General features: G+C 39.3%; 1 protein-coding gene across 7 annotated transcripts in view; it reads right to left on the reverse strand.

The window, feature by feature from the left end:
- The window catches only part of ptprk (protein tyrosine phosphatase receptor type K), a 603,086-nt gene that overhangs the window by 508,635 nt on the left and 68,692 nt on the right, over positions 1-25,759 (reverse strand). For all 7 annotated transcript variants that reach the window (XM_072556025.1, XM_072556024.1, XM_072556023.1 and 4 more), the window contains exon 2: positions 2,693-2,815. In XM_072556025.1, the coding sequence (XP_072412126.1) occupies positions 2,693-2,815 (123 nt within the window). The remainder of the gene's footprint in view (positions 1-2,692; positions 2,816-25,759) is intronic.

The raw sequence follows: 25,759 nt of genomic DNA on the forward strand, positions 1-25,759 counted from the left end.
ACACCACAGTAATGATCCTTCACTAGCAGGACAGTCCTCCCCCAAGTCCCTCCTCCCTACCTTTGATCTTAGCCTGCTTGGCACACTCTCCTCATTCCTGAAGAAGGGCTCATGCCTGAAACGTCGATTCTCCTGCTCCTTGGATGCTGCCTGACTGCTGCGCTTTTCCAGCAACGCATTTTCAGTCGTAACCATTTGTCATTCTTAAAATTATTCAGGCTTTGACTGACACAGACAAGTCATCTCCAGCTTCTGGTAGTCTTCAGGATTACACCTAACTTGTCAATGTAGTTTCCTATTTCAAGCAATGTAATAAATAGGACCTGTCTCATCTCGAGAGAGAGTAATATTCACATTAGTCAGGTATAGTTAATCAAAAAGTAATCATGCAGATGTCATCAGCAGCATATATTCCTGTCAAACACAAACCTCCTGATTCCACCCCTAAAACTTGCTAGGGAAAGGAATGGCATCAAATTAGAGGAATGGTGGGCTTGGCCAAGAAATAAACTGTGACAGGGACTGAACACTTCTAACCTTTTTCAGTACTTAACTGAAGGAAACTTGTACTCATCCCAAACTGGATACCAAAGTGGCAGTCAGATAATTTATGTTTAGTATCCCAAAGTGATCACTCAAGACAGACTGTGGACCAAGATTATGTAGAATAAAAAATTTCCCCACTTTTGCTTCCTAACCAAAAAGACCATCTTTGCAATCACCCTCTTAATTAATTTTTGTACCAGTGCACTAAGGTTTTGATGCTTGCATCCAAATCTCCTTACTTTCCATCATTCATGGTCTATCAATTGCTAATGACATCATCAGGGGATTGATACTGCTCCCATCTGAGAGGGTACACAGGAATTTGGCATCGCAGCTCAATAACAGCTTTGACTATACAGCCCTTTCTCTGTACTGCAATGAAGTCACAGCTCACAGCATGCAATCAACTCTTGGACTGTCAGAGTCTAAGTTATACAGCACAGAAACAGACCCCTTGATTCAACTCATTTGCGCCAACCAGCTATCCTAAACTGATCAAATCCCATTTACCAGCATTTGGCCCATACCCCTCTAAATCTTTCCTATTCATATACCCATCCAGATGTCTTTTACATGTTGCAATTTCTACCAGCCTCCATCACTTCCTCCTGCCAGCACATTCCATACACACACCACTCTCTGCATGAAAATGTTGCCCTTCAGGTACCTTTTAAATCCCTCTCATCTCATCTTAAATCTATACCTTCTTGTCTTGGACTCCCCTACCCTGGGGAAAAGACCTTGGCTATTCCATGCCCTTCATGACTTTATAAACCTCTATAAGGTCACTCCTCAGCCTCTGATGCTTCAGGGAAATAGCCCCAGCCCATTCAGCCTCTCCCTTTAGCTCAAACCTTCCAACCCCACGAGAATCCCTGTAAATCTTTGTGAACCCTTTCAAGTTTAACAACATCTTTCCAATGGTAGGGAGACTAGAATTAAATGCAGTACCCCAAAAGTGGCCTCAGCAATGTCCTGTACAGCCACAACATGACCCCTCAACTCCTATATGCAATGCAAGGACCAATGAAGGCAAGCATGCCAAATGCCTTCTTCACCACCATGTCTACATGCGGCTCCACTTTCAAAGAGCTATGTACCTACAACTCTAGGTCCCTTCCATTTTGATTATTTTGACGAGAAGCAAAAATGCTGACAATGAGTCCCAGTGTAAACTTCGATCTCTCCCAACGCACGGCCCCCCACCCCCCACCCAAAAATGTATGGGAACGTCATCATGGTTTAAAATGAAAATTAAAGTAGGTTAACTACCGTCAATAAGTTCATGCAAGTGAACACATTTGAAAAATCCATGATCAGGACACTGATTACTGTCATGACGTATCAGCCCTCAAGGTTCTCCTATCACCTTAACATTTACACAGGGTGCCCTGAAATTCAACTATTTAAATCTTTCTTTTGGGTGAATCAATTTAAAAAAACTAATGTTGTAGGTCACATCACAAGGTGCTAAACATCACTTGGGCAATTGTATAAGTTCATTTAAATCATGTACAAGACAACCTTCTCACTACTGAAAGATTAATTATGTTCATAGTAAAATGTCCCATAATTGAAACTAAAATTCCATTTAGTTTCTTTACCCACTCGACACAAAGTCAATTCAGATATTCACAAAAGAAAGGATGACAAGGTCATTTTAGCAATAGCTTTCCAATGATTTGCAATCCATCAACTGAGTTACTTAAACTCGGCAACAGCTCCATAAAGTGAAGCCAGTTTTTCAATCTTTTCTTGACAATATATTGCAAAGAAAATTGGTGTTATTTAGTATGACTTTAGAACTACAACCAAAACTATTGGCAGTATCTAATCTTCCTTTATTGCCTGCTTAAATGCTTCCTCAAAAAGCTGTTCAACACATTAATGCTCTACAATATTTCTTTGAACCAATTTCTGTCATATCAGGTTAAAACCTGACAAATGATTTTCATTAAATATAAATTCCCAGCAATAAACCTACTTATTCAGGTTCAGGCATCTTGTCATCATCTGCCAACATGGCATTAACATTGAAAATTCAGGCCTTTGTTTTTTGAGAGTTCTCTGTTATATAAAATTGAAACAGAGTCTATCAAATCAATAGCAAAACCCCAAAATAGTTAACAAATTGCCCTTTTCTCACCTTGTGGCACATTATGCTGCAAATGCAACATATCTTCAGTTCTGACATGCCTCCAATCAAAGTCATCTTCCTGATCTTGCCAATATCCACATGGTTCTAGGCCATCATCGAAAGTGCAGCCTCCTGTGACCAAAAACGAGATAAAATAAATTGCTAAAGGAGTAATAGATCAAAGAAATGTCTGGTTCATCTTACATTTTCCATTTAGAAGTTTTCTACAAGTCTTATGGGTTGATCTTGATACATCTAACTGCTTCTCATCCATTAACCTTTCCATTCATAAGAGAATTCATTCATTCACATAGCAAGATTCAACAATTCCCTTCAATGATGTCTATAAACATTCTCTGCAGTTAAATCCAACTAGTTGTCACTCTATGTGATACTGTATTTCCTAATAGCATTCTTTGCCTTGAAATCAGGTAGAAACCACGTGCCCTAATCCCACTGTCACTTTATAGTAATAATACTACTCAGCTTTTCCATTCATAAAATTACCAAATAGAAGACAGCTGTTTGGTAGTACAGAATTTGAGTAAAGCTGCAGAAAAAAAACCTTTATGAAAGCTTTTCATCTTGCACTAATCAGGATATTTTTGCAAGGATACAAATTCAAGGGGAAAAAAAAAAATCAACGTTCATTCTGTCTGAGTGGAAGAGGCAGACTGCTTGACAAGTGGGCTCTATTAATACACAAGTCTCTACCGACAGAAAGAACATGTATACACACTACACCAGTTTCAATTCATCAAAACATATAACAACCATTCACCAGTTCATTTCTCAAGACAGTACTCCAAGCAGAGTAAACCTGCCTAGTTTTATTTTTTAAAAAAAATAAAATAAAGCCTGGCTGTTAACTGTCAATCATCATTAATTCTCCTAGATAATGCCTCTACCCTAGTCCACCTGCCAACCAATTAGCACACTCCAAACATTGGCTTGCCTCTTGAATTTTTGTGAACAGTCCTGATGACTGCAAAATGAAAAGCTTCAACATAAGATGTCTTTTATCATCGTACAAAATAGAAGATCCTCTCCTAAAAATGATCCTTACTTGAGGTGTCCAATTTTATCCAGTACTGACATACAAACTTAGCCTCTAGCATTGAGGTTTGACTCTCTGCCTTGAGTTCTTTGATGCCTGTTCTTGTCCAACAATTTGAATGGTGCAGAGTGCAAAAATACACTGACCAGATTTGTCACAGCTTGGCACTACCTTTGGTCATGCAATTGAACATTCTATTGGCTTTCCTATTGCTCTGAAAAGATTGGGCACACCAGCTCCCTTCAACTTTGTCCTTTGCTATTTCATCCTTTAAATATCGCATTTGCCAACCACTTCAAGTTCCATGTCTATAACTTTTCATTGCTTACTGTTAAACTTGAGCTTTGACTGATCTATACCTTTTGAGCTATCTTCATTTTAATTCCCATTCTTCTTTGGTCACCATGGCAAATTTCAGCAAAACAATGGCTAGCACTGCTGTCGCACAGCACCAGGGACCCGGGTTCGATTCCAGCCTCAACTGACTGTCTGTGTAGCATTTGCACATTCTCTGCATTACCGTGGGTTTCTACCCAGTACTCCAGTTTCTTCCCACAGTCAAAAGATGTGCAGGTTAAGTGGATTAGCCATGGTAAACATAGAATTACAGGGATAGGGGAGGGAGCTTGGTCTGGATAGGATGCTCTTCATGGCATTTGTGCAGTCTCAATGGGCCAAATGGTCTCTTTCCACACAGTAGGGATTCTAAGTTTGACTAATTTAACTGAGTTTCTAAATTCGATGTAGAGACAGGAATGGCCCTAAATGAATACAAGAACACCTACTCAGAACAATTCCCTCACTCTAATATAACGCCTCTGGAAGCATCAGTTGTTTTCCACCCTGCACTCAGTTTCCTATTAATTTCTGTAAGACAAATGAACACTTCATCACTGTGAAGAACTAATGAAGTTTCATAATAAAGACTTGCAAATTCTCTCCGAATGCCCAGATTACAATGTTCTCTCAGTTCAGGAGATTGCACTTTACTTCGGTCTTCAAATATTCTTGCTGCTTTCTCCGCACCATTTCAGTTATTCACTGTCCTGTCTCTAATGTTGTTTTCTATTGCCTCAGGTTCATGTTGCTCAAGCCATTTATCCATTTCCTGTTTTCTCCCCAAGCAGTGCACAGATTAATTCTACACCCGCATATGCTCGTGTTTCCCGTCCCTTTTAATAAAAGCATTTTTAAGTGTTGCTCATCAGTAATTTAATCCCTATTTTGAAATGCATGCACCTAAACATATCAATTTCATAGTCCCCACCCCAGATGTCATCTGATCGATTTCCAGAATTTCCTGTTTTTGTTTCAAATTCCCAACATCTTCACGTGATTTGCTTAACAGGTCTGATTATGATTAATTTCTTAAATCTAATTTTAATTTCTGATAGATAAAGACACTTACACAAGAACAAAATAAAATTCACCTGGTATGAATGCTTTCTGTGTATATACTATGGATTTATGCTTCACATAATATATTTGTTAAGAGAAATTTATTCTGAGATTTATATCATACCAGTTGACACACAGCAAGACTGCAAAAGGCAACACTGACTCCTTTAAGGGAGGCTTGATATATTTGCAACAAAAGAAAGGATTAGACAAATTTCATACAGGTTATGATGAATTAACCTGAATGGGTGAAGATTTTTGTCAAGAATCAGACCAAACAGTCTGTTTCTGAGCTGTGAATTCTGTGTAATTCAATTATGTTTTATGCAATTCTATGCAATACATAGAATTTGCAACAGAGGCATTTGGTCCATCTGGTCAATGCTGGTAACTGCACTCCAAAATACTCTCTTTCCACTTTAAAGTAATCCTACACAGACATAGCCTTCTCTTCCTTTCTCCCTCAGTTACCAAAGTTCTCCTTAAGCACATGAATCCTTTGCACCTCAACCACTTCCATATGGTACTAAGTGCCACTTTCTAATCCCCAGAGTCATTTGGTTTCTTCCAAGATCCTGATTAAATTTATTAATGACTACACCATATTTATAGTCTCATTTCTTTAAATCCCCACAACTGAAAAATATCTGTGTGTGGAGTTTGCACGTTCTCCCAGTGTCTGCTTGGCTTTCCTCTGGGTGCTCCGGTTTCCTCCCACAGTCTAAAAACGTGCAGGTTAGGTGAATTGACCATGCTAAATTGCCTGTAGTGTTAGGTGAAAGGGTAAATGTAGGGGAATGGGCCTGGGTGGGTTGCTCTTCGGAGGGTCGGTGTGGACTTGTTGGGCCGAAGGGCCTGCTTCCACACTAAGTAATCTAAATCATATACCCCAAATAATTCCTTCACAATCCTGGAGAAGTTGATTTCTCACGTCTCAGTCACCTGTTGAAGAGAAACAGTCGCAGTCTTTTCAATGTAACGTGATGCTATAAATTTCAAAATCTGAGTCACGGAGCAAGGTAAACCTGGGTTGTGTTCAGCTCCAACTATTCTCTCAAAACTTGACACCATCCAGGTCAAAGCAGCCCCACTTGATTCACACCACATCCACCAACTTTTAGTCATTCCACGACCGACGCTCAGTAGCAGCAGTGTGTGCCATCTATAAGCTGTATTGCAGAAATTTGCAAAAGATCCTTCAACAATACCCTGCAAATCCACAACTACGTCCATCTAGAAGTTATAAGGGCAGCAGATACATGGGAACACCACCATACCAAATTTTCCCTTCAAACTACTCACCACATGACTTAAAAATTTATCACTGTTCCTTCACTGTGACTGGGTCAAAATCTTGGAATTCCCTCCCTGCAGCAAATGGACTGCAGCAGTTCAAGAAGTCAACTCAGCACTACCTTCTCAAGGGTAATTTGGGATGGGCAATAAATCCTGGCTGAGCCAGTGATGTCACCTTTTCACAAGTGAATTTAAAAATTGCCAAAGTTCAGATTAAGAATTCAAGTACATATATAATCGTCAGGGGTGTGATTATAATGTGGATAAATCATAATTCTTTCTCCCTGCTGCAATAGTACCATTTAAGTGATAGCCTAAAACTAAGAGTTTTCTCTTAACCAAAATAGGAAATACAAAATTTTAGTCTAGTATGTATAGAAACTAAACTGAAACAGAGACCAAATGTTACAGAATAATTGTAACCAGATGTGCAAACTAATTCCAAAGGGTTGATTAGGATCTCAAAACATTTTTGCACCAACACACAGGACTAACAAAAATAACCACAACAGAAAAGGCCCATACCTACAATTTGCTTGATGGAATAATCATGATTATTAATTAATAATGAAAACAGTATACCAAATGATGTACTGGATCAATATACCATTTGTTATAAATCAGAATTTTATGAAGCGGTTCTCATTAAATTGCCTTCTGTAAACTCGAGGTAAAACAATGCTCTGGAATGGAAGGTGGGGAAATTTGGCCAAGAGAAACCTACGTAATTCAGTTGCCATGGGGACAGAGATTAAAAATTGGAGGAAACTTGAGTGCCAGTTTTCAGACCTGGACACAATGACAGACAGCTGGTCTTGTTGGACACAGATTCTGAATCTGTCAGAGACCTCGAGAGGACAACTGAAAACAGTGGCTGCTTTGCCAAGGAGAGGGAGAAACTGTTTTCATGTGAATCCCATGAGAATGCTTTTGAGAATAGATGCACTGAGAGAAGAGATGGGACCTGTGGCAATTTTAAAGCCCAGGAGTTGCCAGAGGTTGCATGGCTGCTGAAAGCTAATGTGACAAAACCAAAAAGAGATTGAGAGAAGGGATTTTTGTTCAAACAAGGACACTAGAAGACTCTTCCTAATGTGAAAGTGGGCACAACTGTGGAATCACAGTAAAAAAGACTTCATATTTGCTGAGAGTGTGATGTAAAATTGAAAAGGTCATGTGTTTTTAGATGGGTTGTTTAATTGATGCAGAACACCTCTTTTCAATAATTTAGTGGATCATTTGTTTACTCACTGATGACTGGACATGCTGATTTTAGTTTGTTCATTACAATAAAAGTTTTAAAATGTGAAATCTCATCCAAGTGTAGGCTGGTCACTGGGAAATTCATATCTATTTTTAAAAAGATAGCAGTCTCCTTGGGGACTATAGGTTACCCAACTAAGATTTTCATATGGGGCTCTAGTTAAGAACAATCATACTGGACTTGAAATGTTAACTCTGTTCATCTCTCCACAAATGCTGCCAGACTTGTTGAGTTTGCCCAGCAATCTCTGCATTTGCCTTTGGTATTGTGATGTACAGAAATACTTTGAATGCCCAGTTAATCAATGAGCAATTACAGTGTCCTGTGGTATCGGTTTTAATTTTCATGCTATACTGCTCCTCAATTAACATCTCTCTGTTGGGGTCTAATAATATTGCCTTGGAACAATAGTAGTCACACTCACTAAGACATTAATTCTACTGATAAATGCAATTATGTGTTTGCTTGACACTGAAATAAACCACCTTCTTTTCTAATGCACATCTCCTCAGGGTAGTTATCAATCAGTCTGTTTTATCGCCATTATGTCAACAGCTGTCTGAATAAGGAATTAAGAAAGAAACTAGCATTAAACAAAGCGAGAAAACAAACTAAATAGGGGCAGAAGTCATGATTTAAAATTGTTGAATACTTCAATCCAAAAGGTTATGAAAAATCCAAGAGAAAGTGAAGACTGTAGATCCAGATTCAAGATAAAGGGCTCCTGCCCGAAACATGGATTCTCCTGCTCCTCAGATGCTCCTCCTGAGCTGCTGTGCTTTTCCAGCACCACACATTTCGACTATGAAGAGTCTAGTTAAAGAGGAGGCATGCGTCCTCAAGCTTGCATTACATTTCAGTGGAACATGGAAGCATGTCGGCATCTGACTAAGATAAAGAATTGAAATGACAGAAGACAGGGAGTCAGGAATGTGCTTATGATGCTGAAGAGAGAAGTTCCACAAAGCAGTCAACCAATGCTTGATGTCCATTATATACAGATCAAAATTTAGTACACTAAACAAAGTAGGACAACTTTATTGCTCTTTCACTTCGGAGTGCATGAGGTTCAAGTGTTGAAAAACGATGCAAGTGTAGATGTAGAATTTCTTGCACTTGTCTTAGTACTGTAGGAAAGGGAAGGGGATGTTGGCATTGGTCCATTCTTCAGTCAAAGAGAATAGTCTTTTTGGAATATTAAAAGGGAGGAGAGAAAATGCATCTAGTGGATGACATCATGTTGGAAATAGTGGAAAAATAATTTAGACAATAGACAATAGATGCAGGAGTAGGCCATTCAGCCCTTCGAGCCTGCACCGCCATTCAATATGATCATGGCTGATCATTCCTAATCAGTATCCTGTTCCAGCCTTATCTCCATACCCCTTGACTCCACTATCTTTAAGAGCTCTATCCAATTCTTTCTTAAATGAATCCAGAGACTGGGCCTCCACTGCCCTCTGGGGCAGAGCATTCCACACAGCCACCACTCTCTGGGTGAAGTAGTTTCTCCTCGTCTCTGTCCTAAATGGTCTACCCCGTATTTTTAAGTTGTGTCCTCTGGTTCGGCACTCCCCCATCAACGGAAATATGTTCCCTCCTGCCAGAGTGTCCAGTCCTTTCATAATCCTATACGTTTCAATCAGATCCCCTCTCAGTCTTCTAAACTCAAGGGTATACAAGCCCAGTCGCTTCAGTCTTTCCGTGTAAGGCAATCCTGCCATTCCAGGAATTCACCTCGTGAACCTACGCTGCACTCCCTCAATAGCCAGAATGTCTTTCCTCAAATTTGGAGACCAGAACTGTACACAGTACTCCAGGTGTGGTCTCACCAGGGCCCTGTACAGCTGCAGAAGAACCTCTTTGCTTCTATACTCAATCCCTCTTGTTAGGAAGGCCAGCATGCTATTAGCCTTCTTCACGACCTGCTGTACCTGCATGCTTGCCTTCATTGACTGGTGGACAAGAACACCCAGATCTCTCTGAATAGCCCCTTTACCTAATTTGATACCATTGAGGTAGTAATCTGCCTTCCTGTTCTTGCCACCAAAGTGGATAACCAGACATTTATCCACATTAAACTGCATCTGCCATGCATCTGCCCACTCACCTAACTTGTCCAGGTCACCCTGTAATCTCCTAACATCCTCATCACATTTCACCCTACCACCCAGCTTTGTGTCATCAGCAAATTTGCTAATGTTATTGCTGATACCATCTTCTATATCATTTACATATATTGTAAAAAGCTGCGGTCCCAGCACGGATCCCTGCGGTACCCCACTGGTCACTGCCTGCCATTCCGAAATGGAGCCGTTAATCACTACCCTTTGTTTCCTATTAGCCAGCCAATTCTCTATCCAATCTAGTACTTTGCCCCCAATCCCGTGTGCCCTAATTTTACTCACTAACCTCTTGTGTGGGACTTTATCAAAAGCTTTCTGAAAGTCCAGGTACACTACATCCACTGGATCTCTCTCGTCCATCTTCCGAGTTACATCCTCAAAAAATTCAAGAAGATTAGTCAAGCATGATTTCCCCTTCATAAATCCATGCTGACTCTGTCCTATCCTGTTACTATTATCCAGATGTGCCGTAATTTCATCCTTTATAATAGACTCCAGCATCTTTCCCACCACTGAGGTCAGACTAACTGGTCTATAATTTCCTGCTTTCTCCCGCCCACCCTTCTTAAAAAGTGGCACAACATTAGCCGCCCTCCAATCCTCAGGAACCGACCCCGATTTGTTCAATATTGGAAGTTTGAAGATAGGGAAAGCTGATCATGGCTCTGAAAGGGTAAGGATAGTTGACAGCAGAAGCAAGCGATATGAAAGACACCATGGAGAGCCTTGTCATCCAATGAAGCTGGGCAGTAGGGAGAAGGTAATCCTCAGTTGATGAACAAGGAAGATTAAATCAGAAGATAGCAAAATGGAGGAACCTGAATAGTGGAATGGCATCTATACAGGACACACACAGAGATGGTGAAGTCAAGCTATCTGCAGGTGTCCACTGGTTAAAGCGAATGTTAGCTGATCATCTTCATTTCGCAGAACTGTTAGCCTGAGAAGTCAGGGAAGGAAAATGATGTGCTGGAGATGGATGATGCAATGCTGAGACAAGTTTGAACATGGAAACAAAATCAAATAAATTCTCCAACTCAGCTTCAGCAGTACCATTGTTGGTGCTGAACTTTTTAAAAAAAGGTGACAGAGAAGGCCAAAGTCAGACTAGGAGGCTTGTATCCCATTAAAAGGCAAGTATGGGTAAAAGCAAAGTGAATGCTGTTGAAGAAGCAACTGTTTAAAGATGATCAACCAGCAGTAGATCACAACAGCGTAATGTGACAGCTCACAGTGGAAATGGAAAGTTCTCAGTCCATTCTGGTGAGTTTGGTGTAGTACATGGATTGAAGTCCATGTTTAGTAGAGGTTGTTCAGGCCAACAAATTAGAAACTGTTTAAGTGACTCTGGCCATTGTCCTTGAAATTAGTAAACAGCATACTCCAAATTCTCTCTCTCAATTTTAAAGTTAGTACTACTTGAAACGGTGTTCCTCTTCTTGTCCCTTCCAAGCCCAAACTTAAATGTCTTTTCAGAAAAGACACTTCACAGTTCCCTATTTTACAATTCATTGTTGAAATGATAAAAGCTGCAGAATTCTTTGTTCTATTTCTCTTATATACAATATAGTAAAGTGAAGACAAGCATCACAAAAGAAGTGGAACAAAACAGTGATGCAAAGAATTAACAAAGCAGGATTGAAGGCTACCCAAAACCTCCAAGGTTGAAAAGACTATTAAGAGAATGTGTACTTAAGTCAAAAAACATGTATTTCATCATAGGTTGTAACAACTGCAATAATGTGCATTATGCCATTATGATTCTATTTGCAATTATAGGACCCAGAAGAGTACTAGTGCGAAGTCATTACATGGACAAGCAGAGCTCTTTTATTCTAAATTAATTCCCTTCATAGTCACTGCCACTTTTATTGCACTGGAGTAGTTACACTCAAAAGTATGTGTATAAATTAAATGGAGCATTTCATGAATGTGGAAGATAAGAATTGAAACTCCATGTTTTTTTTTCAAACTTGACAATAGTTAAATTTCTTTCCAGAAATAAGCAAACAGACATTTAAAATTAATGTATGTTAGAAACTGAATTCAGAAACTTTTGCTTTGAATACTTCAGATTGGCATTTGCAAATGCCAAACAGTTTGTCCATAAGGAATGCATTGCATTGCTTTAATCAACTAGGTAAAACAACTCAAAGTCTGTAAATATACTGATATATTATTAAACCTCCTTGGCTAGCTTGTCAGGACATGACATTCCAGTCATTTATCCTCAAATGACATTTAGTGCCAAAAATCAATCACAATTAGACTGGTACCCCAAAATATTTCCAATAAACGGTACTGCTCAAGAACTCAGATGCTGTTCTAGATATCAACATTGCTCCACAGAAATGAAATATCTTACATTATTATTTCACATCTAAGAAATGATACAAAGCCTCTTTAACTCCATCCTTCTCAACACTCAAGCCGTCAATCTGTTCTCTAATTGCAGTCTCAGCTTCCTTTATGTCCTCTCCAATCCAATCATTAGACAGGTCCCCCTTTCACTTGAAAAGTTTGTCACTAACCAGCCAAACTCTGATTGTGGTTCCAAATATTTGTTGACATTGTAAACGGTTGTGTTTCCATTTCAAAACACCATGGTTGCACCCTCAGAAAGGTTGCGACCTGGCAAATGATCAGCATTAACTATCGCCCTTCTCTTTCAAAGTCCTCAAATGTACTCTCTCTCAAATCTATTTCCATGTTTTCCACATACACTAATCTAAAGTGCAGATATAAAGTCTCTTGCACTGGTCTAGAAATATGTTATCGGAAATAGATGACTGAGGTGTGGACCAGAGAGAATGATCCCTTCAGAGAATGTTAAAAAGAGACAGAAAGATAGGTTTGGTGGTGGCAGAAGCAATCTGGAAATGGCAGACAAAAATGATCTTTTCATTACAGAAGTACTACTGTTACACCCTCAGAAAAACGATGATCGTGTAAACTTCTAGTCCATCAACAATCTTCCTCCTATTTCCAAAGTCCTTGAATATGTAAATTCTGAAATCTATACCCATATTACTCACAGCAACAAATCTAAACTTCTTCAATCATGTTTCACTTCTGACAGCAGACCAAAATGGCCTCAAAAGGAGGTAATAAATTGTATTCTTTCTGATGACGACCGCAGTACACAAGTCTCTCCACTCCTCTCTGTAGCCTTTAACGTAAACTACACCAATCTCCAATACCTCTTTATGGTTCAGTACTGGGGACTACATTCATGTTATCCCAATTCTGAGCTGTCTGTCTCCCTGACAAGTGAGAGGCTGAATTAGACCGTTCAAAATTCTGCAGTTGAATACAATCATGAGAGGAGCTTCTGGCAAATGTCCCATCAACAATTTTCTTTTGCTGACCAAGATCCTCATGTCTGCCACCTTTACATTTTGCATTGTTTTCTCAAAGGGATGACAGATGGGGGTACTGCACTGGTGAGCAGGGCTTTGGCTGTCATCCCAGAAATGCAGCAACCAATTTCAGCACAGCAAGGTTCAACAATGGCAGTATGATAAATGAGTAGACCACCGACTTTACAATAAATGTTAGCCACGATGTCAGACAGAACTCAGATATTTGTCAAATAGTACTGTGGGAGCAAGGAAATGGAGTTCTCTATCAATAATGGAGGCTGGAAATTAATGTCACCATTAGCTTCTCCTGTTATTAAAAAATTAAATCCTACGTTGAAACTGAAAAAAGAGAGATTAGACGGCTACAAGTAGAACTATTAATCTTAGTATCAACCCCAAATAGAACAGCATGTAAAAGCTTTAAAAATTAACAGATCATTTGAAACCAACACTGATCCTCCACAGCCCAAGACACATACCGATGCTATCTGTATTGCATTTTGGAAACAAAACATTTTATCAGCTTTTCAAAAAATACCTTTGTGTATAAAGATGCACTAAGAGATTAGATTCTAGTAGGTTACTGGTTCAGTTAAGTTCAATCAGATACTCCTCTTATTTCCCATTGTGAACAGGAACAACCTTATCATAAAAAAAATTACCTGATAGTAGGATAGGTGTTTAAAATCTTAAACAATAAAGCTGAGCGGCAACTCAGTTGTGTTATACCAAACAAGAATAATATGATGCTTCAAGAACCAAAAATCATTACTTTCAGAAATAAAACATTAGCATTCTCTTAACCGTGCACCTAAACTACTTACGTTTTAGATAAATATGTAGAGCAAATCAATCATTCACCGGCAAAACCAGTTTGCATGATTAACATTTGGCGTACTAGAATGAGCTGCACTGTTCTTGATACAGGTTGGTTGCAATTTTATTTATGCTCAAGTGGGAAGATCTCAAGTCCCACCATTTAGAGCCATAGAGACGTACAGCACAGAAAGAAACCCTTCGATCCAACTCGTTCATGCCAACCAGATATCCTAATCTAATCTAGTTTCATCTTCCAGCACTTGGCCCATGTCCCTCTAAACCCTTCCTATTCATATACCCATCCAGATGCCTTTTAAATATTGTAATTGTATCAGCCTCCATCACTTCCTCTGGCAGCTCATTCCATACATGCACCACCCTCTGCATGAAAAAGTTGCCCCTTAGGTCCTTACCGGATTCAATTGCTGCAAATTCACTCTTTCCATTTTACAAGGAAATGTTGACACACTATTGATGGGACCTCAAACGCACACATAGAATGGTGGAGACAGCAAGAAAAACAAATACAAGGATATCATAGAAGGAAATCTAAATTTGGAAAACATGCTCAGTGACACGATAAAATAGCAAGGCATCCGACTTCCTGAAGAAGGGCTCGTGCCCGAAACGTTGATTCTCTTGCTCCTTGGATGCTGCCTGACTTGCTGCGCTTTTTCAGCAACACATTTTCAGAATAAATAGAAACCCAAGTTTGTAGACATTAGGCTTCTAGCATCTATCGCGGCGTGAAAAAACAATCAAACCTGGCTGACAATCCTTTAACTCTCTAATGTCCCTCACCTCAGGTCTGTAACATGAAAGAAAACTGAGAAAACAGATAAATTTAGTTCTGCTTTACAAATCCCAAAAATTACTTTCTGAATTGGTGTTGCTTTCTCTAAGCCTTGCCCATCAGGAGCATAGTAGCAGTTAACCCCATCCTATCACCCTTGATGTGGGCAAATTCAGCTCTAACACCATTTACAAATTTCCTGCTGACACCACAGTAGTGGGTCAAACCTCAAACAACTATGGGACAGAGTACAGGAAGGAGATAGTAAGCTTAGTGGCCTGTTAGAAAGACAACAATCTCTCCCTCAATGTCAGTAAAATGAAGGAGCTGGTCACTGACTTCAGGAAGTGAAGTGGAAGACACATCTATCTGCACCAATGATATTGAGGTGGAGATGGTAGAGAGCTTCAAGCGCCTGGGAGTAAAAATCACTAAAAATTTATCCTGGTCCATTCACATCGACGCTACAGTCAAGAAACCACACCAAAGTCTCTACTTCCTGAGATGGCTAAGGAAATTCAGCCTGCCCACAATGACTCTAAACCAATGTTTATAGATGCACCATAAAAGGCAGCCTATCCAGACACAACCCAGCTCAGTATGGCAACTGCTCTGCCTAAAATCGCAAGAAATTGCCAAGAGTTGTGAACATAGTTCAGTCAATCGCAAAAAACAGCCTTGCTTCCATTGACTCTATCTACATTTCCCACTGCATTGGGAAAGCAGCCAACATAACCAAAGACCCTTCCTACCCCAGTTATACTCTCATCCACCCTCTTCCATCAGTCAGAAGATACAAACATTTGAAAACACATACCAACAGATTAAGAACAGCTTCTTCCCCACTTATCAGACTTATGAACGGACCTCTCACATTAGGGTTCAACTTTCTCTGCACTTTCTCTGTTGCTATAAACACTATATTCTGTGTTTGGTTCTATGTTGATGTACTTATGTAAGGTATGGTTTGTCCAGTTAGCAAGCAAAACAATACTTTTTACTGTACCTTGGTACATGTGACAATAATAAATAAAATAAAATCTAACCCGCTAAAAAAGTATTCGTCATAGCCGTACACCAGTAGCCTTTAAATGGAAAAAAGAACAGCAAGCAGAAACAAAAGTAACAGAATGGAGGGCTTCTGCAAATGCTGTTCCAAAAAGTCATGTTATATGTATTATAAAAACTTTGAGACTTGATTCACACATTATGTTTAGATTCAGCAAAACAAGCGAAATAATGATGTGGTTTCAAGAAGTCAGCACCTTCATTGTACTGCTGAAATGAACACAAGCCTGAACAAAAATTTGCAAAACTTGTATATGAGAATCAAAATGCTTTGGGCACAGTTAAACTGCAAGCATTAGAAAACTGGAGTGAATCCATGTTCTGTTGGGTTATTCTAACACAGATAAAGTTCCACTTAGCAAAATCCAATGTTTAAACTAAGGTTGAAGAACATGAAAAGAGTAAATATTTCACTCACAGTAAATAGTTCTAAAACATATTTCAGAAAATTCCAGACATCCTAATGACCTGTTTGTAACTTAAGCTCATATGCAGTGACCTCAAGTTCCATCACTTACCCAATTCAATTTCTGCAAATTCATTCATGCCATTTTATATAGCAATGTTGACACAGTGTCGACTGGACCTCAAAACCACTTTACACCAACACAGACAATGATATAATTGTTCCATAAGACAAAGTTTAATTCTTGCAAGTGCTGCAATTGTTTTAAAGGCTAAAGTTACTCGTATGCATTCAACAGCTGTTTAATACGATAGCCATATAAAACTTGAATTTTCAATTAGCACACAGGATGGAGTACTCAAAACATTTATTATTAGCTTCAATACCAAACAAAACAAATCAATGTACAACGTGTTAGCTATTACTCATAGCGCAAATAAATAAAAAAACCCACAGAATTGGCAACAGGCAAAGAAAACAAAGAAAACTTCGGAAATCATTGAGGATCATGTTTGAGCATATACTTCAAAAGTCAAGGATATCATGCCAGTAAACTCCAGAGTTGGAAGGTAGCTAACACAGTCTCAGGTTTCTGCCCTGTCCCACTCCAGCAGTACAAAAAAGCAATTAAAACAAAGAGCTGCATACTCAGCAGATCATGTAGTATTTGTGCGGAGCATCAGGGTTGACTCAGTCAAAATATGGCACTTCTTTTGAAGTGAAGGTAGGTGGAACTTTCTATATCATTGAATGTGGGGAGGTGGTGAGAGAACAACAGGGAAGGTCTGAGAGAAGCAGAGCTGAATGCACAGAGATATTAGTTATTGCGACAAGTAAAGGAATAAAAATGCAAAGGGAATGATAACAGCTGCGGTAGAAAAACACAATATTGATCTAAAGTGTGAATGGGCCAATAATGAACAGCTCTGTCTGAAAGCAAAAAGTATGAAAAACAAGGTCAAGACCATGGCAAAACAACATTATCAAAATTGGGAAGAGAGTTTACAGACTGAAATTATTGAGTCCTGGAGCTGTAACATGCCTAAATAAAAGAGGAGGTGCTGTTCCTCGAGATCGATAAGGACACCGCAGCAGGCGCTAGCCAGTGTATTTCCATTCGTGGGTGTTCCAAGTTTTTCTCTCATTTTTGCCCCATTTTCTACTGTTATCGGGATGATTTTTATACCTTCTGTCAGGAATACAAAATATTGGTTCAAACACTCTATGCCCTCATAATTAATTCTCCAGTTTTGCCCTCAAATGGGCCAATGCTCACTTCAATAACATTCTTCCTTTTAATAGAAACTTTTTTATCTTTTTTTATATTACTTGCTGGCTTTTCATACTTCAAGTTTGGTTCTTATGTTATTCTTTGCTGGTTTCTTAAACATTCTCAATCCTCTGAGCTATCATTCATCTTTGCAGCCTTGTAAATTAGTTCTTTCATTTCTAGTCGTAGAGTCATAGAGATGTACAGCATGGAAACCAACCCTTCGGTCCAACTTGCCCATGCTGACCACATATCCCAACCCAATCCAGTCCCACCTTGCCAGCACCCAGCCCACATCCCTCCAAACCCTTCCTATTCATTTGATACCATTCTTAACTTCCGTAGTTAGCCATCCTTCTTTCTCACTCCCTATAGGAGTAGTTCTTATCTTTCACCAAATACGTTTCTCCTTAAATGTCTACCATTTCTACACCTTGACATTTTTAATCTATTTTCCCAGTCCAATTTAGCCAACACTTTATACATAGCCTTGTCAATGCCTTTGTTTAAGGCACTCAATCCTTCATTTTTCATCCCCAATTCAATTTTGTAAATGAAAAAAAAGTAACTGTTTTGAAAGCACAACCAAGGAGATGATTTTTCTGGAAGCTTTTAAATGCAGGAATGCTCTCAGGTAAGCTTGGGGAATGTGTTATGTAACACATGTTAGTCGAAACAACAGTTAATAGCGGATTAAGGAAGTGGGGTACTGAGGAGTACTTTCTTGATGTATTTAATCACTCCTCTACCAAAAACTGGAAGCTGAATAAAACCACACAGATAATGCAGAATAACAAATGCAATGTTCAATCGTATTATTCCCTCAGAAGGATGGAATAAAAATAATCTCCATTTGTGAATATGAAGTGCATGAAGTTAAACATGTTTCCAGCAGATTTTGACCACAGTGAAATGTAGAAACATTAACGTTTTATCACTATTTTAAATGTGAATCACAAATGTATTTACAGTATAGTTAATTTCCCTGCTAGCCTAAGGTTTCAAAAAGTTCTACCCTGCACCAGTTCTCCCCAAGTTTTGATTCCTACATGGTAATGTGTAGATAGCTTTCTGAAATGCAAACATAGCAATGTTTGGTTTTGTTAACTGTTACCCAACATTCCTGATTCTCCAAGAGGACCCATTCCTGCACATCCAGATAACGGTTAAGTGCCTAGATATTTTCATCACACAGTTTCTTGAAAGCAATAAAAGAAACAAGTAGGAGAAAGTCTAAAGGGAATATGTAGAAAGTTGTTCCGTCCACTGTACATACATTAGCTCTCCAAAAGGCTACTTGGAATGTGTGAGGCGCAGTTAGATAGTGTGGACAACAAACATTACTAAAAAACTTTTTATCAGCAAGTATTGGAAACCCAGAGTTTCATCTGACCAGGAGACACAAGCATTTACTCTCCAGGCATGATCAGACATTTTCCTTTCTGCCTAGCCAAACAATTCTACCAGCATATCATAATGATTTGGTTGAGGAAAGTTAATGTACTATAATCAAGTTGCAGATAACAAAAAAAAAGGTGGGAAGGCAAGTGGCAAGAATGACACAGTCTGCTGACTGAAAAAAAAGCACAGGTGAGGGAGTGGGCAAATATTTGGCAGATGGAATACAATGTGCAGAATTGCACACTTTGACAGGAAGAGCAGAGGAGCTGAATATTATTGAAATGAAGAAAGATTACAGTAAGCGATAGGAACAAGAGATATTTGGGACTCCTTACCTAAGATTCAAAAACCAGCATCCATGTTCAGCAGGAAATGGCAAAGGCATATGGAAAGGAGAATAAAATTAGGGAGGTTTTGCTAAAACTATACAAGGCACACATTAAGACAACTGAAATACCATGAACAGCTTTGTGTCCTTTAAGGAAGGTATACTGGCATCGGAGCCAGTCCAAAGAAGGTTCACTGTGGTTGACACCAGGAATGGAAGGAGAAAGTGAGAACTGCAGAATCTAAACAGAAGTACTTTTTTGTGAGGACAGGCTGAGTAGGTTGGGTCTGGTCACATTAAAACACAGAAGAACATCACAACCTCATTGAAACATACAAGGTTCTTAGCAGACTTGACAGGGTAGATGCAGAAAGATAGTTTACCCTTGTGAGAAGAATCTAAGACCAGAGGACATACTCCCAAATTAAGGAATTGCACATTTAAGACAGAGGGGAGATTACTTTCAAGGGTAGTGAACCTGTCAAATTTGCTACCACAGAGAGCCATGGAGGCTGGGTCATTAGTACATTCAAGGCCGAGATAGCTAGATTTTTAATCAGTAAGGGAATCAAGAGATATGTGGGGTGAGGGTTGGTAGGGTTGGTGGGGTGGGGTGGGGGCAGGAAAGTGACCTTAAGGACTATCAAATGAGCCATGACCTCATTGAATGGCATAGTAAACTCAATATGCTGAATGGCCAACTTCCGCTACTGGCTGTTATGGTAACGGTACAGAGGGGGAATTGTTGATGTCTAAATCAGCCAATCAGAATGACACATTGCCTTGGTTGGAGAATAGGGAGGAATCTGGTTGGGAAGGGCTGCAAAACATGGGCAGGAATCCTACATTCCACAGGCTAGGACAAGAAGGGGGGAGTATGATCATCCCACAAAGGGAAAGATGTTCGGTTCTCTGGAAAGGTGATTAAAGACTTGCTTTCATCCAGAGATGAGAATTTTTCTCAGTTAATGTATATTTTCTAATAGGTGCTTTGTGCTTTTGTTTTGGGGGGAGTGCGGGAGGTGGAGATGGGAGATGGGAGTTGGGTGGCAAGCAAGGTTGAGAGAGAATAAAACACAGTTAGCTTTTGGCTAGGACCACTGAAGGCTGAAATAGAGTTTCCCATACTCTACATGCACTACAAATATCTTTAACGCCTTCTTAGACTTCTGCTGTTAAACGGAAACCATCTTTCTATTTCCTCATAGCTCTAGGCTCTCATACTTGCAGCTATCCCATTTGAGCAATATTGCACATACTCAAAGTTTTACAAGGTCTTTTCAATAACAGCAACCACCACCACAGGCAGTATCCTCAACTCTCATTAATGACAACTTAATTTCTTTGGGCCGGTACACAACAAAGACAACAATACTTCTAAGTGGGCCCCATTCCATTGCAACTTTTTGCACCACTCAATTGGTATCTTCATCTTGAAGGTCCTCCTGAAATGCACTTGTCAGGTGTTGTTTTGCCAGTCAAGGCTTCTTATCCCATCGGATGTTGTCCATTCAACTGCCACTCTAGCACCACATCCAGGAGTTCGAACACATCCTACCAGTTTCTGGGGGTGTGAGAGTCATCGCTCCATCACAATGTCTTCTGCAGTTCTTCTTCATCCAAATTGTCTCCCATGTGATAACCATGATTTTATGGAGGCAACACAGCTAAAAGATGTTCAACTTGCACAACACCTTTGCTGTTCTCTTCCACATCTTAGTGGTATTGATTGCAATTGAAACTAATAATAGAGATGTAGGCATCATTGATGCAACTATGTGTTGGTAGGGTTAAATTCTAAAATTTTCACCTCTGGTATCTGCCCTTGTATTGCTTTGGTTTTATCTACTGTCATAGTCGCTGTCAGGCTGTATAATATTTCAACATCTTGATGCGCAGCTGAATTCAATGACCTTTTTCTTGAGTTTACAATTCTACTCCTAACTTTTACTTCAAAATACATCACCATACGCAATTCCAAAATGAACATGTCATGGCATCAATACACCTCTTCTAAACGGTTTTACATTCCTCCTCAGTTTGCCAACCTGCTTCTCAGTGACCATTGGCAAAGCTTTGGTGAAAAAGTTTTAAACCAGCATCACCCTCTGGACAATATCACTTTCTCAAGCCAATCAAAAACCACTGTCTTATTCTTTTCTTTATCCTATACCTGAACTTTGTAACAAGCCATGTGCAAGGCATCTCCTAATCAGAATCTGTGATTAATCTCAGTATGTGGAGTTGTTGGAAAGCTGTTAATTTAAACAATCCTACATTTGGTGCCAGGGAGGTGACATGATAAATTCAGCCAAGGATTCCATTCCTAAACACCACACAGGGGCTCTTCTTGAAGTGCGTAGAATCAGGCTTTGCTATGACTTCTATCATAGATAGCGCTGGGAAAGTCATTTAACTGACTAGATGGTTGTTTTGAAAATACAGTAAAGCTAACACTCTGGGTTCTATTCCCGCACCAGCTGAGGTTACCATGAAGGACTTTCTTTCTCAACCTGTCCCTTCGTCTGAGAAGCGCTGACCCCTCAGCTTAAACCACCTCCAGTCATCTCTCTCTAGCGAGAGTAGACCCATGATCCACGAGGATTATTTAGACTTTAACATTACCTGTCCAAGACAGTGAGAACTAACCCATTCTATGATTGCTACTATTTTGTTACTTGTAAATGAAAACTCATGAACAAAAGTCACCTTCTGCTTTTTTTTGAAGAACAGGTTTAAAACAGCTTTGCCAATTCTCAACAGGTTGGTTACAGTAAAGATTGGCCAGTTACAGAAACAGGGATTCAGCAGTAAAATTCACACAAGCATACAACTGATTTGTATAATAGATTATGCACAAACCACATAGCTTAAACTAAATTTGTCTTTAATAGCCATCAGGCAAACAATAAAGTTTTGTTTCAAAACTGCTGCAAGTAGAATAAAGACCATATAATGACAGCACAAAATCAAAATGTTTCCATAAGAATGTACCAGTGTACCCTCTCTCTCTCCCACCCACCCCCCCATCACAGTTTCTCTCAGAAAACCTAGTTCAACTTAACTTTTCTGGCAGGCAATGTGGAAAAACCACCTGAGTGCCTGCTCCATAAACAGTGATTCATATGATCAAGCCTTTCAAACAAAGCATGCAATTGCTAAGCAACATGGGAGGGTCCAATAGCCTTGAGCAATAATTCCTGGAATGATACAGAATTGAATGTGATTTGCATTCAACCTGAAGAAATATGCATGGTGGTATAGTAGGTCATCCTTTGTTCTAAAGCAGGATCCAGACAGATTTTATCTTGCAGGATCCAGCAGTTTCAAAAACATCCTTTTGATTTATTAAATCAAATTATTTAATCAGTCTTCATCCACATTAAAAAAATGCTTGAAGTGCTTTCCACTAATCCTATTTCTTGTTGCCTGTCTGGGCTTAAAGGCATTAGTATTGCAGATTGATTTAAACTATGAACCCAAAATTATAATAGACCTAAACTTCCAGGTACAACTGCGACAAATTACTGCTGTTTAAATAGTTCAGGCTTGTGTAATGGATATACCTATCCAAAGTACAGCAGAAAACAGGGAAGTAAATTGATGGGCAAGAAATAAAGACTTGTTTTCTCCACAAAACAAGGTCACAGTGAATTGCTTCCGTCTGCAATTTAATTACTTTTCCAGCTTTCTCAAAATCATCTGCTCGTAATGGCTGTGATTTCTGCTTGGGCCTCATGAGAATGTGGCGACCCAAACTCTGAGTACTCAGGAAAGACACCAGATTTTCCTCAATAATCACATGCTTTGGGAGGGGAGTTTTATTCATTCTACTAATCAAACAAAGGCGTTCTCAAGGAATGGAATCCCATGTATTTTGGTGTTATCCCAAATTCCAAAAACATCCCTCATCCCACTACAACAAGCCAGAAATGCACCATGTTCCTCCAGACAATTTTAGGAGTTTGATTTTTAAGTCTACCAACCTGGAAACAATTTAAAACTTCAAAGCATGATTAGTCAACCCTCACCAAAGTTAGATCAAATACCTATCAGGATGGTATAAGGCAAACTAGGTCGGCCTGGATATTGCTTCATCTAGCAGTTCTTATGTTCTAGTTTAAATTCACTACCCATTCAATTTTAAGTACACTGAAGTCCCACTGCTCAGCAATAGTATTTTAAATATGCTTATGCACACAAAGCATTATGCGAGGCTATCCAGTCAGAGAGATGTAAGACATGGAAACAGATATTTTGATCCAACTCCTGCACGCCGACCAGATATTCTAAATTAATCTAAGCCCATTTGCCAGCACTTGGCCCATATCCCTCTAAACCCTTCCTATTCATATACCCATCCAGATGCCTTTTAAGCCCAACTTTGTTTGACACCGTATAATGAATCCATAACTTCCAAAACACAGTAATGAGTAAGATTCAAAATGCAATTTTTTGAAACATTAACAAATATGAAGGGCAGAATGTAAACTGAAAAAAAACTAAAGTTTCTCTGCTAAGAAACATTTTGAAATTTCGATTTTTCAAAAAAGCTTGGAATACAGTGAACAAATTCCTGGTTGAAGAATAATATCTAATGCAACTCCCAGAAATGGTACTGAGGCAAACAGACTGTATACGTTGCAAGCATTTGAATTGCACAAGCGTAAGCTTTTGGATAAGTAATCAAAATAAAAAACTTTGTATGTGGCAAAAGGAAATTCAATGGATAAATGTGAAATATCTAGCCACTTAAAGTTTAGCTTATTTGGACGTGAAATATTTCAATAACAAAGACAATGGAAGAAGAGCAGACTTTGAACTAGTGTGGGAACAAGCAATGCTTTCTCATCACCTCCTTATTCAATTACAGGCTGGGAAATATACAAGGAAAGTGTGTGCCGAGGCAAGATCTACAAAAGAAACATTGGCAAAGCCATTCAAAAATAGTAAACAAGCTGACACAGACAGCACTTTTAAGAAGCAATACCTTGTTGAAGGCTGAGAAATTACTTCCTTTTAAATACAGCATTTAGAACTAAAGGTTATCCTCTCAGAATAAGGGGTGGTCATTTGGGACTATGTTCAGGAGTTATTTCTTCTTTAGCCCATTACAAATCTTTGGAGTTCTGTGCAGAGGGCTGTCAACACTTTGAAACATAGAAGACAGGAGCAAGAGGCGGCCATTCGGCCCTTTGATTCTGGATTAGTGGTGCTGGAAGAGCACAGCAGTTCAGGCAGCATCCAAGTAGCTTCGAAATTGACGTTTCGGGCAAAAGCCCTTCATCTATTACCTCATTCAGCTCTTTGAGCCTACTGGGTGCAATTCTGGTCTCCTTCCTATCAGAAAGATGTTGTGAAACTTGGAAGAGTTCAAGAAAGAATTACAAGGACGTTGCCAGGGTTGGCGGATTTGAGCTACAGCGAGGGGTTGAATATACTATGGCTGTTTTCCCTGGAGCACCGGAGGCTGAGAGGTGACCTTATAGAGGTTTATAAAATCATAGGGTAAATAGACAGTCTTTTCCCTGGGGGGGGGGGGGGGGGGGGGGGGGGGGGGGAGGAGGAGTCATTTTACAAGATTTAAAAGGCATCTGGATGGGTATATGAATAGGAAGGGTTTAGAGGGAAATGGGACAAGTGCTGGCAAATGGAACTAGATTAATTTAGGATATCTGGTCAGCATGGTCAAGGTGGACCGAAGGGTCTACTTCTGTACTATACACCTCTACAACTCTATGTTTCCCACCACAGAATAACTGACCTGTAGGTTTCACTCCCTCTTTAACTACTGCAGTTATATTTGTTGTTTTCCAGTTCAATGGAATCTTTCCTGAATTTAGGGAACGTTGAAACATTATCAATGCAACCTCTTAAAACCCTAGGATGCATTCCATCTGGACCCTGATCACCAGTTTGCTCAGTACGACTTTTTCCTTGATTCTAATTTCATTAAGTTCCGCTCTCCCTGCCACCTCTTTACGTAGAACTATTACTGAAATAATTTTGTCATGTTTAGAAACAATAAACAAACATTTATTCATTTCTCTGCCATTTCCTTACTACCTACTATTAACTCTCCATTCTGACACTCTCGTGAACCAAGATTCATTTAACATTCACTCCTCCTTTCCAAATACGAAAGGCTTGTTCCTAGTTAGCTTCCTCTCAAGCTTTAATTTCTTCCTCCCGATGAAGTAGTTCTGAACCATTCCTTTCATGCTGTCCAATCACTTGACTCACCACTCATGTTTTTAGTGTCTTGTTTTCTATTTATGTTTTCTAATTACCCAAGTCTTAATCATAGATGACAGGTCTTTCCATGAGAACTTGTTTTGAAAATGGGAATATACTTATTCCAAAATATCCCCTTAAATACTGAGAAACCTCAATTATCCAAAGGAGATCTGAAGGTCCCGATGGAAACATTATATCAAAGACGTGTTTCCAACACTGATCGTGTCTTTTGTTTACAAAGTTTAAAAGTG

Source organism: Chiloscyllium punctatum, chromosome 3 (genome assembly GCF_047496795.1).
Source record: "Chiloscyllium punctatum isolate Juve2018m chromosome 3, sChiPun1.3, whole genome shotgun sequence".
Classification (NCBI taxonomy): Eukaryota; Metazoa; Chordata; class Chondrichthyes; order Orectolobiformes; family Hemiscylliidae; genus Chiloscyllium; species Chiloscyllium punctatum.